The sequence below is a fragment of the Nicotiana attenuata genome, unplaced genomic scaffold (assembly GCF_001879085.1).
Source record: "Nicotiana attenuata strain UT unplaced genomic scaffold, NIATTr2, whole genome shotgun sequence".
Taxonomy (NCBI): domain Eukaryota; kingdom Viridiplantae; phylum Streptophyta; class Magnoliopsida; order Solanales; family Solanaceae; genus Nicotiana; species Nicotiana attenuata.
The window spans coordinates 162891-181045 of NW_017672344.1; the positions used below are offsets into that span (position 1 = coordinate 162891).

General features: G+C 34.4%; 2 protein-coding genes and 1 non-coding gene across 3 annotated transcripts; 2 read left to right on the top strand and 1 right to left on the bottom strand.

Annotated features, from left to right (window-relative positions):
- Window positions 1-8794: 8794 nt before the first annotated feature.
- Window positions 8795-13118, top strand: LOC109212866 (protein trichome birefringence-like 34). The gene is made up of 5 exons (XM_019376564.1): window positions 8795-9346; window positions 10050-10227; window positions 11484-11680; window positions 11857-12015; window positions 12513-13118. The coding sequence occupies exons 1-5, from the start codon at window positions 8868-8870 to the stop codon at window positions 12862-12864; spliced, it is 1365 nt and encodes a 454-aa protein (XP_019232109.1). The 5' UTR covers window positions 8795-8867; the 3' UTR covers window positions 12865-13118.
- TRNAK-UUU lies at window positions 11223-11294 on the bottom strand. The gene has a single exon. It is a non-coding gene; the product is annotated as a tRNA-Lys (tRNA).
- Window positions 13119-16118: 3000 nt separating the features above from the next.
- LOC109212859 lies at window positions 16119-17537 on the top strand. The gene is made up of 3 exons (XM_019376556.1): window positions 16119-16461; window positions 16528-16841; window positions 17145-17537. Exons 1-3 carry the CDS (start codon window positions 16119-16121, stop codon window positions 17535-17537), a joined length of 1050 nt encoding a protein of 349 aa, XP_019232101.1.
- The last annotated feature ends 618 nt before the right edge of the window (window positions 17538-18155 follow it).

The following is an 18155-nucleotide window of genomic DNA, read 5'->3' on the forward strand; positions in this document are numbered from 1 at the left end:
TCAGATTCCTGTCACATATGACCTATGCCTCAATTTCAAGCAAGATCCGGTCAACTTTATAAATTTTCACTGTCCATGTCTGATGTCACTGCAGTTATTATCGTTTCGTTCCAATATTATAAACAGTTTTGATATTATAAATAGTTTAACTACCACTAGTATTTCATTTGTAAAATGCCCAACAAGTGTTGAAGCTTCGTTGATTAGGCGGGGAGGAATTAAGAGTAACGGGTAAGAAGTAGAAATTTTCTCCTCTTCTGATTGTTGCCCTTATCGTTAATTTTATTCATTAAAATTCCTAAAACGAGATTTTGTATTTTTACTTAAAGAGTATGATTAACTGCATTAACCAACCAAGGAGAAAAACCAACTAAAATGATAAAGTAATATGATTAATCGATAACCAAGCGGTCATGACTAGTTTAGTTGTAGTAATGTTCAGTAGATTATATGTTTTATAATATTGGTCAAGTTAAAAATTAAGGTAACTACCTAGGGTTTTGTAATGTGATGGATGAGATCCTCCCGCCCTTAACTAAAGGTCTCGAGTTTGAACTCTAAGAATGATAAAAATTTCTAGTGTGAAGTGCTTCCACTTTAATAAATCTTATGTGGCGCGCATTCGGATTAGTACCGACACAGAAAACAAAGAAAGGTAGACCCTGGGTCCTGGCTATAAGAACACGCATAATCATTGGGTCGATAGGACAAGGTTTTGGTTGAATTTGCAATATAATTTAATGAAAAAATTGACTTATATCTGAAAATCAAGAAAGTAGACATAATATTTTGCAGAGTTGGCGTTTTGGGACCCCATGAGGATGTGTCACATGCTTTTATTGAAATTAACCACACTGCTCCATGCCCTCACTTGAGGGTTTTGGGACCTTAATATTAAATTCCTTTTAATTTGCTACACTTACTGGACCACCTTCCTAGATTTTCAACCCACAATCAAGAAAACAACGAAGATATTATAAACATAATCTGTTCTCGTCTCAATGCTAATTACATACTGCAAGTGAAATAGAGAGTAGGTTACCATAGACTAGTGGCGGCAAAATGGTTAAAAGAAAGCAGTTAATTACCCGTATTAAAACGGGTTGGATAATGAACTTTTTTAAAATGGGTCAAATGTGGATAAGAACCATATTATCCATTTAGAAAATGGATAATCAATGGATAACTAATGGGTTTAACTTTTACATTTTTAAAGCCTCAAATTGGGGGTTCCCCAAGTTTGGGAGACTAGGAATTCTATCAAAAGTGATCATTTTCAAGAAGCTATGGATAATATGGTTCCGCCGGTTAACCCGTTTTTTATCCGTTTTTAATATATGTTGGGTCGGATAATTTATACGTTTTTTCATTAACCCGAACCTTATCCGATCCGTCCCATCCGTTTGCCGTCTCCTAACATAGACTATTAACATGACTAATGCTGAAGTAGGACCTCACTCGATCTACAAATTAGTGGAGAGTAGCATCTTTTCTGTCAAGCGGTAAGAAGATATTTATGACATATATATATATATATATGGAGCTTTAAATATCGTAAATTGACATTCTTCTAGCATATAATTGTCAAAGATATAAGTAGTACGTTGTGGACAGTTCAATGCAGCCAATCTCTAGTCAATGGAGATAGTAGGCATTGAGAAATGAAAAAGAATTGAGGGCCCATAGGATTAGGGCTTGTGAATATCACCTGACTGAGTTATCCAAAACAGCCTGTAATTGGTCCTGCTTTTGAAGGTCAATTTGCCATTAAAGATAGGATTTCCACACCACAATTTCTTCTTTGAATGCACTTAAAAATTCTCAGTGTCCACCTGGATAATACTAAGTCCATACCACCATAGATTTTTATTTGCTATCTCATTCTGAATTATTCACAAATTACTTAGAGATTAATTACATTGTATTTGTTATATTTCTCTTTTCGGGACTTCGGGAGTTATATTGGGCCTAGCTGGGCCTGTTGGCATTTTATTTTCAAGAATTCAACCACCATGGATTGAGTAAGGGGATTTGCATCTATACCCGCTTTTTGGGTCACGTTTTAACTTATGTCCGCTATGCAAAGAAAATTGCAAGCGTATTCACTTTTCGCGTAAACTTCAGGCATACGGGCCTGAAGTTGTTTGTAATTGCTGAACTTAAGCATTCTACTAGCTGAAGTTTTGTTCTCCATTTGCTGAATTTCAGCATGTTTTAGCTGAAGTTTTGTCCTTGATTCAAGCTGAAGTTTTGTCATGGATTCATTAGTTTTGTCATAAAGCTTTTTCAAAAACTTCAGCAGAAGATGCTGAAGTTATTTGGTTCATTTGTAAAAACTTCAGCACTAAGATAAGCTGAAGTGATCTTATTAAGTTTGTAGCAGTAGCTTGGAAAAATTTCATAAATTGCACCATTTATGTTCATCAAGTAACACTGCAGTTTACATTACTATGTAAACTTAGGCCAGCAATATTCGAGTCATGGATGGAATCCATTGGCTTTAGGCACATTGTGCTGAAAATTGCAATCACAACATCAAAATTAGGAGGTCCAATACTATATCATTCGTATACAGTAGACGATGAAGATCTCTTCCTTCAGATATCTATTTTGCCCTCATCGTACAGAAAGAAAAGCAAGATTTCCTTTTTTCCTTTATGTATATGTTCGTTATACATAATTCCACGCTACAGTTTTCCAATGAAAAGAAAGGAGGAAGAAAGGAGCGCATAGGTAGCAGGAAGAAGGAGGGGCCTGAAGTTGTAAAAATTAGGGTATAGGTTAAATAATTTTAAAAATATGAGTATAAGTTAAATGTGAGCGACCAAATAGAGCGCCCGTGCAATTTTTACGATTGAGCAGTGAGTACTAGCCAAAAAAAAAAGAAGGAAAAAAGGTTGACCGACAATATTTTTTTACTACTAATATTATTTGTACTATTGGTGAGATTTGTCTAATTTGATGGCTTTTGAACGTTGAAAATGATTCTATACCCCAATGGGTTATAGCCTGTTTGGCCAAGCTTCTTTTTGGCCAAAAGTGCTTTTTTTTTTGGTCAAAAGCATTTTTGGCCAAAACATGAGGTGTTTGGCCAAGCTTTTGGAAGGACAAAAAAGTGCTTTTGAGGAGAAACAGAAAAAAGTAGCTTCTCTCCAAAAGCACTTTTTTGAGAAGCACTTTTGAAAAAAATACACTTAGAAGCAGTTTTTTAAAGCTTGGCCAAACACTAAATGCTGCTCAGAAGTGCTTTTCAAACTAATGAGCCAAACACAAACTGCTTCTCACCAAAAGTACTTTTGAGAAAATCACTTTTAAAAAAAAGCACTTTCCAAAATAAGCTGATTTTTGCAGCTTGGCCAAACGGGCTATTAGTCATTTTCCAATTAATGGCAATGTGACTGCTGCACAAAATCCACCTATATTTCTCATCGTATAAATAGGATTTTATCACATTCGTGTGGAAATATTTGGCTCTTCTGGACCATTCAACATTCTCAATAATTCTCAATTCACCCTATCCAATCCATTAAGATCTGGACCACATGATTACAAAAAATTAGTTATCCACCGCCACTACATTCCGTTCCTTACAAATACAAAAGATATCCAAAAGTATGAATTTCTCTCATTTTCTTAGGCTAAACCACATTTTTAGTGAAATTGGTCACATTTTAAAAAATTTCATAAACTATTAGGGTCATGCGCTCAAAAGAGAATTCAGTCTAAGCCCATTAACCAAAGTTGATTATATACTTTTTTTAAGAATTAACCTAAGTTGCCGCATCCAGCCGCTTAAATTAAAAATAGTCGGCGGAGATATAATATATGTATAATCTATATATAATAAAAATATATATAACCGTGTATAATCTATGTATACCAATTAGAAAATGTAAAAAGTGAATCCGATTGGCTATTTATGTAATTAATCCCTAATTTCCTTTTTGTATTAGGCTTAATCATGATTAGTTGATAAGAACTTGACCAAGAGTCAGTGTAGGCCTCAGTTTGAATGGCCTTATAGTGTCAAGTATCAGGGCCCAATTCGTTATTAATCCAAGTTGCCGAATCCCCCGCTGAAAATAGGGAGAAATTAAAAAATAGCCATATTTACAGGTGGTCATTCAAAAATAGCCACGGTTTCAGAAGTAATCGAAATTTAGCCACTTTTCATGTAAAGATAATTCTGAACGAAAACACTGTTCAAAATCCAAAAAATACTCCAGCATATTATAATGGAGTTCCAGCATGAGTATACTGGAACTCCAGCATAATATACTGGAAGTTCACACACAGGTGCTCCAATCTCCAGTATATTACGCTGGAACTTTTCGGGTGTTGGAGTTCCAGCATAATATGCTGGAAGTTCATACACAGGTGCACCGATCTCCGATATATTATGCTGGACCGATCTTTATTGCAACAAAATAGTGGTTATTTTTCAATGACTTTGCAAACGCTGGCTATTTTTGAATGACCGGTCCGAAAACTAGCTAGCCCGTGCTATTTTTACGTGAAAATACTGATAAAACTAAAGACACTAGAGAAAAAGAAAAAAAGGAAGAAGAAAAGAAGATACATACCCAACTTGTTGAATACTTTTCACATGCAAGGGTAAATTTCTCCAACTCATTTTTCCGAGGGTCAATTTGACAAAAAATTAAATTTTAAAATAACAACCACAATAATACCCAATATAATTCTACAAGTGGGGTCTGGGAAAAGTAATGTGTACGCAGACCTTACCCCTATTTGGGAAAGTAGAGAGATTGTTTTCGAAATCTTAAATCTTAAAATCTTAAAATGTTAACTCAAATTTCTCTTAACGCGAAACATATCAAGCACTATGAGTAGGGGTGTACATGGACCGGGTTGGTTCGGTTTCTATCAAAACCAAACCAAACCAATTATATCGGTTTGGATTGGTTCGGTTTTGTCGGGTTTTTCGGGTTTTCGGGTTTTTTTGTTACATGAATATTATTTCAATCTTACGTTATTAAAATTATAGATAAAGCTTTGATAAGTGAATGTATGTTTAGTAAATATGGAAAAAATTGACAAACATATGATCTATTAAAATATTCTAATGGGAGAAATTTTTTAGTAACTCATGATAGTTATTTTCTTAGTCGTCTAAGAATAATTTTTTGTTAATTTACGCTTTCAAGGTTAATACATGAGAGGATCCAAAATATTTCTACATTTTCTAAAGAAATATCACTACAATGTCTTAAAAATATAAATAAAATTTATATATTTATATGTCGGTTTGATTCGAGTTTTTTTACTCAATACCAAACCAAGTCAAACCAAACCTAGTCGGGTTTTTTAATCGGTTTGGTTTGGTTTTTCGGTTTGGTGCGGTTTTCCGGTTCGGTTTGAACACCCCTAGTTCCAGCATAAATACACTAGAACTCCAGCATAATATACTGGAGTTCCAGCAAGTATAATGGTCCAGTATAATATACTGGAGTTTGGAGCACTAGTGCTCCAGTCTCCAGTATATTATACTGGAGCCAGCAAAGTATACCGGTCCAGCATAATATGCTGGAGTTCATACACAAGTGCACCGAACTCCAGTATATTATGTTGGACCGGTCTCTATTACAGCAAAACAGTGGCTATTTTTCATTGACTTGATAAACACTGGCTATTTTTGATTGATCAGTCCGAAAACTGGCTATACCCTAAAATTTTGGCCCCAACTTTGGCCTTAAAAAGAGTATATAAAGAATTTTGGCACTACGGATACAAAAAGATATTTTTGTTTGTTAGTTCACTCATATAACAATTATAATAATTTTCATATGCATTAACGACGGAGTTCTCCGTGGGAAATATTCCTGCGGAACACTACCCACGGAGATCCGTAAATAATAAGGCATATAAGATAAAATCACATTTCACACGGAGTCCGTGCCTAATTTTTTCGTTAAAATGTTGACTATAATTTAACAACATATTTTACTGAATTGACCAAGACGTACATATTTTTTAGGAGAATTAAGAAAACAGCAGATGTAGTTTGTTAACTGATCCCTACACATGATTCATGAGCTTCATTATTTTATATACCGGTACTTCCATAGTACGGTAGACAGTTTTATTTATATTTCTTCCTGTTGTGGGGAGGGGTTGGTGGTGGCAAGGTCGGATTCACAATGTTAGTGGTTCAAGCGTTTTAAGTACTTTCAAATTATATGAGATACTTCTTTTTTAGTTTGTTCTAAAATAAATGACATATTTTTAAATTTAGAAATAATTTAACTTTAAACTCTTCATTTTACCCATTTACCCTTAATGAAAAGCTTTTAAAATCACATAAATATCATGGTCCTACAAAGCTTTTACCCAAGTTTTTAAGACCACAAGTTTCAAAAGTCTTCTTTTTTTTTCTTAAACTCCGTGCCGAGTCAAACTACCTCATCTAAATTGAAACGAAGGGAGTAGCTATTAAGCACTAAGTACTTAAAAGTACTTTTTAAGCGCGGGAGCTGAATTTGTAATTAACCAATTACGTGTCTGGATAAAAAAACATGGAGCTGAAAATAAGCAGTAGTTACGTGTTTGGATATTTTGAATCTTCAATTTTGAGCCTATAAGTTGAGTTGTTTCTTCTTCTTAAAAAAATGAACATCCAAATGAAATATTCATGTTAAATTACCTTAGTTCCTTATTCTCACCGCACTCATTCAAATAAAGTATTCGTGCAAGTATTAAAACTATTATCAAGGTTATACAACAAAAATATAAATAAGACTGATAAGAATTAACAATAGTAAAATCATGTCCAAATAGAAAGTATTCTCAGAGTTACTTAGCATTAGTATTGAATATATGAGCTAATCCAATTGGTATGGTGTTGGACATATTAGTACCGGCATATGGATAATGAACTAATGTCTAATGGAATATAAGGTATAAAAATTTTAGATTTCAGAATATCCAAAAATCTGAAGTACCAAATCTAACATCCAATCTGAAATCCAAAAATTTTAAAAATCAAAACCGAAACTCAATTCGTAATCCAAACCAAAAATGCAAGAAATTCGGATTTCTATTTGTAATACGGGTTTGCCCAAATTATGCCCACCACTACTCAGGTGAATACAGTAATTTTTGTTCAAATTATATATATATATGTTAAAAAGTTTACTAAATATTTATAAGTATTTAACTATAAATTTTGTTATTATTATATATATTAACTCGAAATCGTTATAGGAATCATAAGCTTTAAATTCTGAATCGGAGTATGGAGGTGGATTGGAAGTAGGGTACTAATAGAGAAAATTAATTATGGTCAAAAGGAGCCTTCACGTCAGCACTAATCTGGATTTAGAGATATTACCCACTCCTCACCTAATGCATGTGCCTTCCAGATAGTTCATTCGTTAACAATCAATTATAGAATCATTGGTGACCAAGCAATTTGGTTTTCTGTGCCTAAAACAACCCTCTAATTTTGGCACTAAACTAAGTTTAATTGTCTAATTATTATCCTGTCACGTTCCGAGAAATAACTTAACAAGAAAATTTAAATCCTATGAGCTCGATATTTAGCTCAACTTAATTCCAAAGGTTAGTGCATTGCCAAACTTGGCCTCAAACATTCCGAATACATAAAACAAGAATATGCCTTCTTCGTATATGCTGCCGGTGTAAAATAATTTATATTATCAGATTATCTAAAAAATAATTATATTGTTTACAATAAATAGAATTAGTAAAATAAAAGTAAATGAGATTATTAATTACAACAGGTTAAAATACACCGATGTATAAATTTGTTTTGCACTTTTTATGCATATAGATTAAATCCCTAGAACAAATAAAGAAATGATAAATCATCTTCACATTGAAGCAACATTGCTGTAGTTCGCTATTAAAAATTTCCTTTTCTTATTCTGATGCTCCTTTTCGATTTTTATGATTAACTTTTCGTTGTTATGATGAAACTTCTTAAAGAAGAGACCAAATAAAAAATCTAATTCTATATTTGGTGAACGTAGTTCGAACTAATCTTAAAAATAGAAAAAGTTACTAGTTTGAACTCTAGGATCAATAATTCACGAACGAAACTTTCTCACTTGATATTCCTTTAACTCTATAGTATCAGCTTTCTTTTATGTTGACATATACTCTGAGAAATTCGGGTTTCACCAAAACAAAAACAAAAAATGTTACCTTCAATATAATGCATATAATATTCTTCTCTTTTGTGAAACCTCAGATATGGCGTTGATCTTGATTATTTGGAAGGATACAACTTTGATCCGCCATTTTAGTTGTATACCCTTTATATAAATTTCACAGCTTAGACAAACATTTATTCTTTAGATTTTAGTAAAGAAAAGACGCTGGTAATTTATTTTTATTTGTCTAAACCTTGATAGTTCGCTAGATTTATCTGATATTTCTATTGGTGAAAAATAATAAGTATCCAATAAAATAATTGAGGTGCGGGTACATATTGTTCCGAGCACCACCATTTTAAACAAAAAATTAGACTGACCTTCATTCATTAACATAAATTAATAATCACAAAAAAGGAAACAACTAGAGGTGCAGTGGTGTATTTGTCCACCCAAGAACAATATTCTATCCCCCTATAAATTTCTTCTCTTCATTTATATTTATATATTTTTTCATGGGCAATTTTGTAAATTTTGGAAAAACATGACTTTGAAGTAACTTGACCAGATTGCTTTAGCTGAACTACCAAGAATGCAGTCCCACTTACTCCATATATCCCAATTGTTCATCATTTAACAAACCTTGAAAGTTCATTCTCACCAAACGCACTTATGCTAAACCCTCAAAAAAAATATTTTCATAACGTATTTTAGAGCATAATAAAAACCACAATGGAAGAACAAAATGTTTCCTACTCCTTCACCACAGTGAAGAACAAAATTAGTAACTTTTTCATGGCTAAAGCTCACCAGTTAATAGTTTCAGTTCCAGGAAATAATGGTACGGCCATTTGGGATATCAAATGCAGTTTCCATTCTCTCATTGTTCTTTTAATTGTTTCGCTCGTGGCCGGAGTTGTTTACTTGAGTGGAGAGAGTGGCCGGTTCTTGTTTGAATATAACAGTAATAGTAATAGCAGTAGTGACAATAATTTGGCTATGGGAAGTCATGAAAATGATGATTTGGTGTCATCTTCAGATAAGTGTAATTTGTTTTCTGGTAAGTGGGTTTTTGATAACAAGTCATATCCTCTATACAAGGAACAGGATTGTAAGTTCATGTCTGATCAGTTAGCTTGCCAGAAGTTTGGAAGAAAAGACTTGAACTACCAACATTGGAGGTGGCAACCTCATCACTGTGATATCCCAAGGTTTTTTATTTTTATTTTTTATACATTCTTCCTTTACTTTCTTTCTTAATTTCCTATCCACAGAAAATGAGACTTTTTCTCTCTGAGGCGGAGCTAGAATTTTAAATTTATCAGTTCTGAATTTTAGAGAATACCGCTTATTAGGTTCTGGACAAATATATATATGTGTGTGTGTGTGAGAGAGAGAGAGAGTTCCATAGAGTATAATAAGAGGATGGCCCGAGTAAAATTAGTTAACTATGAAGTAGAAATCATATAATGAACCCCCTACTAATTTAGATTGAAGCATAGCTAATAGATACTATGTTATGATACAGTATCTATTTTCGCATGCATAAAAAGAGTATATAAAGAGTTTATGTACGGTGACAAGTATAAAGAACTTTTACACTATTAATACTTTAGCATATTGTAGCAAGTAACCTGCCCTTTTTTCCAAATTACTTGATAGTATAATTTTGTTTACATTAATGTTAATATATAAAGTCGTTGTGAGTGGCATTACGATTTATGACTTATTAAAGACTTTTCTCAATGGAACGAGCTACACATGTCTTTTTTTTTTTTTCTGTTTAGTTTGGTCCTTTTTTTTTTTTTTGAAAAAATATATATGCAAGTGATCATGATATGCATTCTTTTTTCTTTGGTATTTTGGATATAGCTTTTTTGAGCTTTTGGTGGAATGTTTTTCGTCTTAAAAAAGGTTCAATGCCACAGCATTATTGGAGAAATTGAGGAATAAAAGGCTTGTGTTCGTGGGAGATTCATTGAACAGAGGCCAATGGGTTTCCATGGTTTGCTTGATAGATACAGCAGTTCAATCTTCTCTTAAATCCATGCACTACAGATACAACGCTTCCTTGATCATTTTCAAAGTTAAAGTAAGTGGGAAAAAAAAATCCATTCTTCTCCAATAATGAACTGCCAAAATTTGCAAGTTTCACATGTTATTTTCTCAATTTTATTTGGTTTCCCACCCGGTATTTGTAATCTGCATTGGGCCCTCGCTAATATAGATTTGCGCTGCATAAGGCCTCCTTAAAGGGAGAACTGCTCCTGGTTAGGATTTTTCGTAGAGTACCCTAGATATTTGGTTAAAGAGGGATAGATCCTATTCATCCCACCACAATATTTGAGATGTTGTTTGGTTTGGTTAATAACTCAAGAACTGCCAAAATTTGGAAGTTTCGATGTTGTTTTGTTAGGTTAATAATTCATCTTTTATGTATTTTGATAGATCAACAACATTCTTTTAGCGGTCAGAGTCAATATCAACGGACAAAGTTAAAATTTTATATGAAGGATAACAAAAGTTTTAGCGTTTACATAAAACACCTTAATGTTTACCCCAAGAAGAAAAGCTTAAAATTAATGCTTTGTTTGTCCTATTTTACATGTCATAAGCTTACTTTAATTGTGTGACCAACTCTTATGACCAAAATTTAACCTTAATTCTTCAAACTTCAGAAGTTCACACTTATCAAAAACAGATAGAAATCCGATCGAATGATTAAGTTTGATAATCAGATTTCATAGTTGACTGTGCAGTCAACTTAGTTCATGTTAATTTGAGATAGGAGTGTCTAATTGTTACTCATAATTTGTTTCTCATTAATTATACCTACTATGGTAAAAATTTGCCTTACTAAATCAAGAATGTGTTAGAGAGGGCCAATATGCACCTACCTGATATATGAATTTAAGTTGAGTTAAACTTGGATCTACACATTAATTTCTTAAGAAAAATTTACACCAAAATGATTGTCCATATAATTGGTCGGATAAGTACAAAAAAAAAAAAAAAAAAAAAAGAAAAGGCTACCATGTGCATTAAGCTCCCACTATGCATAGTGCCCGAGGAGAGCTAGACAAAAAACGCCGTCTGTGGGGATCGAACCCACGACCACGTGGTTAAAAGCCACGCGCTCTACCACTGAGCTAAGAAGGCTGGTTCTTTGATTAGATGAGTAACTGAAAATATAACACAAAGTAGTTTACTAGAACATGTAAAAAAGAAGTTTTTTATATATATATATATATATATATTAAGTTAAATATTTTAAATATTATATATGAAGGTGATCTATCAGATACTTACTAATCAAAAGCTAAAATCTTATCGGCGTTGCAAATGCAGGATTATAATGCGACAATAGAATTCTACTGGGAACCATTATTGGTGGAATCAAACTCAGATGACCCAGTACACCATCGTCTCCCTGAGAGAATTGTTAGAGCAAATGCCATTGAAAAGCATGGTAGCCGTTGGACCAATGCAGATTTTATTGTCTTCAACACTTACCTTTGGTGGAGACGCCCCCATATCAAAGTCTTGTGAGTAAATTTAAAATTTAACTTATTTAAACTGGCAGTCTAAATTTTTTTTATTATTAGTCTATCTATACCTGGTTATAGCATATGATCTTACGTATCTTATTTCCAAGGGTAGTCACTAGGCAACCATCAAAATAACTACTAAGTAGTAGTTATAATCATCATTATCATCTCAGGTGGGGTTCATTTGAGAGGTCTGATGGAATTTACAAGGAAGTAAAAATGTTACGAAGCTATGAAATGGCCTTGAAGACTTGGGCTGACTGGTTGGAAATCCATGTCAATCGCTCCAAAACCAAATTGTTCTTCATGAGCATGTCACCGGTTCATGAAAGGTAATCTCAAGACACTCTCACCCTTCAATTTATTTGCTTTTTATAACAGTAGTGTCTGAGTCAATTTTGCTTGCGCCCTTCAATTATTTTAAACTTTTTTCTTTACCTTTTCTCATATAATGAAAGTCAAATAGATCACAGCGTATATAGTTTTAAATTCAAGAATGTTTAAGTGAGACATTTTTGGTCCTCGTCAAATATGCTTCCTTATCAAAAGAGCTGATTTGACCAATCACCAATCTTATAAACTTACTAAAACATCCTCATAGACCAAAGGGTCGTTCATTCGCCCCAGTAACACTGAAATCCCAATTATTAGTATCAGGTGATATTTTAGGTGTCGCAAAACCAGAAATTTCATTAAGGGTGTTCAAAATTTAATACTATATATGTAAAAATATAATTTTTGACCTATATACACACTATATATGCATTTTTAGACAAAGAGTAATAAACTAACTACCCTTTACTGTATGTCACTCCGCCACTGATTGCAGGGCTGAAGAATGGGGCAAAGCAAAAGGTGAAAATTGTTACAGTGAAACAGAGCAAATACAAGAAGAAGGATACCAAGGAAATGGATCAGATCCAAACATGATGAAAATAGTGGAATCAACTATGCATGAACTTAAAAATAGAGGATTGGATGTCCACTTACTCAACATAACACAGTTATCAGAGTACAGAAAAGAAGGCCACCCTTCTATCTATAGGAAACAATGGGACTCTCTTACTGAAGAACAGATTGCAAATCCAAATAGTTATGCAGATTGTATACATTGGTGTCTTCCTGGAGTTCCTGATGTTTGGAATGAGCTTCTTTATGCTTCTATTTTTAATAATTACTGAGAGTTAAAGATATTGGGGAATTTGTAAAGTTTTTTCTTTTACCTTTTTACCAAAAGAATCAACAATGGTTTCTTTATTTAGCCCAAATGACTCTGGACCAAACGGTTGTAGGTGGGGCTGGTTTTTCTTTTTCTGTGTCCCTCTTTTTTTTTTTTAATTTTGTTTAAATCCAAAATTGTAAGTGGTCTATTTGGCAATTGTATATAAGTGACAAACTGACAATTGCTATAAGATTTTTCTCTTTCTTTAAGAAATCAACTTGTTTAATTTGAGAAAACGCAGCACCCTTCATTTATTTGGGTTTCGATTAGGATTTCATGGCCGACTCTTCAGTTATACTTCTTATTTACATTACAATTCTTTTCTTTTCTGTCGAAAGTTAATTTTTTCAAGATTTAGTGAATTTAGTTAAGAGAAAAATGATCTTTTTTCTAGTTTATTCAGAATTATCTATAGTTTCTAGTTAAGGGAAGCCAGATGAAGGCGACAGTAAATAGGCCAATATATTTTTGGTTTGGCAGGAAAACTCAATTTTGACTATTGCATGGGTTATGTGATACATTCAAGTCATAGTGGTTACAAAATCATTATTCCAAAAACTATATGATTGTGCAGAAAAGCCTTCCCAAAATGTTGCAAAAACAAACCTGCAAAAACATCACTGTTTCAACTTGGTGAAAAATAAGAGAAACACCACAGCTTCAACATTTGAGTTCTACTGACATAATCAGGGATATTGTAAACAGTGCGTTGATGACATAATGTTTTGGATGGATACATGCAAAGACCATAAAAGGAAAAGTTCTGTTTATAAAGGATGCAGCAATAATAATACGGACCGAGATGTCTCGTGTTAGAGTTGAATAACAGGATTTTCTGAATGTTTTATATATAAATGTCATTAGAAGATAGAAGGATGATAAATACACAATAAGTTGCTTCCAGAAAATAAGAGGTAGTATCTCTAAAATGGCGATTCTCTCTCTCGGTGCATGTTAACTAACTTGCGCCTACCATGGGTAAGAGAGCACGTATCCCGTCTCAGAGAGCATTAATGGCGAAGGAAGCAGCGGAATTACGTAGCAACAATCAATGAGGAACTAAAGGAAGTGTAACAACAACTGAAAATTCTGGAGATGGACAATTGAGCCCTAATGTCAATGGAACAGTAACAAAAATGCCTAGAAATGAGAAGCAGAAGGAAGTTGAAGCAGTTCAAGTATGGGAAGAAGTTCAGAAAGCATCAACAAGCAGTAATCCAACGGTGCATGCGAGTGATGGAAGGAAATCATGGGCCGATAAGGTAGATGAGATGAACAAAGTACAGGGGAAGAAGAGTTCAGTGTGGGATAACTTTGATATTACAAAAATATCAAATGCTGGGTACAAATTGGAGTATGTCCAACCGAAATCGACAGGTGAGATTCATTTTGTTGAAATGGAGTTGGATGATATAAGTACAGAAGTTGAGTACTGGAGAAATGCTATGATATGTTATGTGCTTGGGGCTCATCCACCATTTGCAGTAATTCAAGGATATATACAGAGGTTGTGGGGGAAACATGGGGTTGACAGGATTGCAATGCTAAAAAATGGTGTAATTGTTGTTAGAATTGATACTGCAATAGGGAAACAAGAGGTAATTGAGGGTAGCATATATCACTTTAATAATAAGCCTCTTATTGTCAAAGCTTGGACACCTGAGTTGGAATTCACTAGGGAGGAACTCTTGACAGTACCAATTTAGATTAAATTACCAGATTTGGACTTCAAGTATTGGAGTCAAAAAGGGCTAAGTAAGATAGGAAGTTTGATTGGGAAACCTCTAATGGTGGACCAGAACACAAAGAAGAGGATCGGATTGAAGTTTGCAAGGCTGTTGGTGGAGGTTGAAATGAATACTAAACTACCTGATGTGGTGAAGTTTAGGAATGAAAAAGACAAAATAATAGAGCAAGAGGTTAGTTATGATTGGAAACCATCTTTGTGCAATCATTGTTTTAAGTATGGGCATGAAGAAGATGTGTGTAGAATTAAGAAGAAATTTCAAAAGATTGAACAGATGCATAAAGAGAAGTTGGCAGATACACAGGTGGAGAAGCAAGGTCAAGGGCAAAATGAGAACAATGCAAACTTGGAAGTTCAGAAAGCAAATAGAACTGAGAAGATATATGATGCAGGGAAAGGAGCAGTAGGGAGAACAGAACAATATGTAGTTAAGAATCATGGGGCGCTAAAGGAAAGAAATGGAGAACAAGACTGGCAAACACCTAATAAATATGGTAAGACTATGGTGAGGCAGATGGAACAAGTGAGAAGTCCAACTCATTTCAGATACTCAACAAGCAAGAGGAACTTAATTTGATCAAAGAAGGGGGGGGGGGGGGGGAGGAAGGAAGTAGTGTGGGTGGTCTAAGTATTCCTCACAATGGGGATGGTTAGTCTAGTAAGCTGGAATATAAGGGGGCTTAATGCTCCTAATAAGCAAAAGGAGATTAAGCTCCTATGCAATAAGGAGAGAGTAGGTTTGATAGGCTTACTAGAAACAAAAATAAAAAAAGAGAGAATGGAGAAGGTAGCAGAAACGATGTTTGCAGGATGAAAATATGTAACAAACCTTGAATGTTACTATAATGGTAGAATCTGGATCACCTGGAGGCCAGATTACTACCAGTTAAATCCTAAGGAAAAAACTGCTCAATTAATAACATGTGAAGTTCTGTATGTACCACTAAAGCTAGCTTTTGAGGTAACATATGTTTATGCTTTTAATACAAAGGAGGAGAGAAGGGGGGCTGTGGGAAGATTTAATCAATCATAGTAGAGGATGTAGCAAACCATGGATGGTAATAGGTGATTTCAATGCAGTGTTGAATGTAGATGACAGAATAGGTGGAAAGGAAGTGACATGGGTTGAAGTGGTGGATTTTTATAACTATGTAATGGAGTGTGGATTAATGGAATTGCCAGCACAAGGGAATAGGTATACCTGGAGTGATAAACATGAGGAGCATAGAATATTCTCAAAAATTGATTGGATTTTTATCAATGATCAATGGCTTACTACTATAACAGAGTGTACTGCCAGATTCCTAACTGAAGGGATTAGTGATTAATGTCCTGCTAAGGTGACATTTGTAGAAGAGAGGCAAAGAATCAGAAGGTCTTTTCAGTTTTGCAATATTTGGACAGAGCATCCACAATTCATGAGGATAGTCAAAGAAGGTTGGCAAATTAATTTGGAAGGGTACAAAATGTTCAAGGTTGTTAAAAGGCTGAAGCTGTTAAAGAAGGGACTGAAAGCATTAAATACACAAGCTTTTAATAACATAGTGACAGAAACAAATAAAGACAGGACTAATCTAAAGAAGGCTCAGGAGCAATTGCAGAGAAGACCCTTAAATATGGAGTATCAACAAGCTGAAGTTAAAGCATATCAAAAGTTTAGGAAGTCATCCTACTTAGCTGAAGTATATTTACAACAAAGGAGCAAAGCAACATGGATAAGATTGGGAGATGATAATACCAAATACTTTCACTCAGTAATCAAGCACAGAAAACTGAAGCAGGCAGTTACTCAGATAAAAGACAGCTCTGGTAATTGACTAACAGATCCAGATAGAATTGCATATACCTCTGTTGAGTACTATGAGAATTTACTAGGGAGGACAACAAATGATAGAGTGAAGACCTTCAGTAGTATAATCAGAAAAGGAAGCAGATTATCAGAACCACAGCAAGATAAATTAATGCAACCTTTCTTGGGAAGGGAAGTGAAGCAAGCTATGTTCCAGATAGACAGCAATAAGAGTCCTGGTCCAAATGGATTTGGGAGTGATTTTTATAAAGCAACAAGGCCAATAGTGGGAGGAGATATTACTGAAGCAAAATTGGAGTTCTTTCAGAATGGAAGATTGCTTAGACAGATAAACACCACTAACATTGCTTTGATACCTAATGTGGAGGCTCCTGAAACTGCAAGCCAATATAGACCTATTTCATGTTGCAATGTGTTATATAAATATATATCAAAGATGATATGTTCCAGATTAAAGCCAGCAATCAGCTATATAGTAGCAGACAACCAATTAACATTTGTACAAGGAAGGTCTATGATGCATAATGTATTAATATGCCATGATCTACTTAGACATTATAATAGGAGGACTACTCCTAGATGCTTAATGAAGATTGATCTAAGAAAGGCATATGGCATGGTGAGCTGGGAGTTTCTAGAGGAAGTTTTAAGAGGATATGGTTTTCCTGACAAATTTATATAGTGGATCATGATATGTGTTTCTACTGCAAAGTTCACAGTTAAAGTTAATGGAGAAGGGCATGGATATTTTGCTGGTAAGAGAGGACCGAGGCAAGGTGATCCTATGTCACCATTGCTGTTTGTTTTGGTCATGGAGTATTTGTCCAGAACATTGAGTATAATCAGCAGGTTACCAGACTTCAGATTTCATCCAATGTACAAAGAGATCAAGCTGACTCATCTTATTTTTGCTGATGATCCGATGATATTTTGTAAAGGCAATACCAGTTATGTGAATAGAGTGATGGAAGCCCTTGATCACTTCAGTAAAGTTTCAGGATTGATTGCCAACATGGAGAAGTCAAACATCTTTGTAGCTGGGGTTGGAGATGATATCAAAAAGCACAACTGCTGAATAGAACAAAGTTCATTGAAGGAGTTTTTCCTATCAAATATTTGGGACTACCTCTATCCCCTAGGAGATGGAATAAGATGGACTGCCAAATGCTGATTGGGAAGATCACACACAGAATTAATGTCACATATTCTAAACAATTGTCATATGCAGGAAGGCTTCAAGTAGTAAATGTTGTCTTATTCTCTATCCATAGCTTCTGGGGGAATGTTTTTATCCTCCCTCAAATTGTGGTGAAAGGAGTAGACAGGTTATGCAGAGAGTATTTGTGGGGCAAAAAGGAAGAGATGAGGAAGGTTGCCTTGGTTGCATGGGATAAAGTCTGCTGTCCTAAAAATATGGGAGGTCTAAACATCAAGGGATGTAAGGAATGTAATATAGCTTCAGTTGGGAAGCTTGTATGGTAGTTAATATTGAACAAGGAGTCACTTTGGGTAAGGTGGGTTCATGGGGTTTATATGAAGTCAAATCATGATATATGGACTCGTTCACCACCTTCAGATAGCAGCTGGTATTAGAGGAAGCTAAACTCAGTAAAAGAAGGGATGAGGGAGTGGTATTCACAGGACAGATACATTCTAAATCCTGCAGGGAAGTACTCTATTAATCACAGCTATC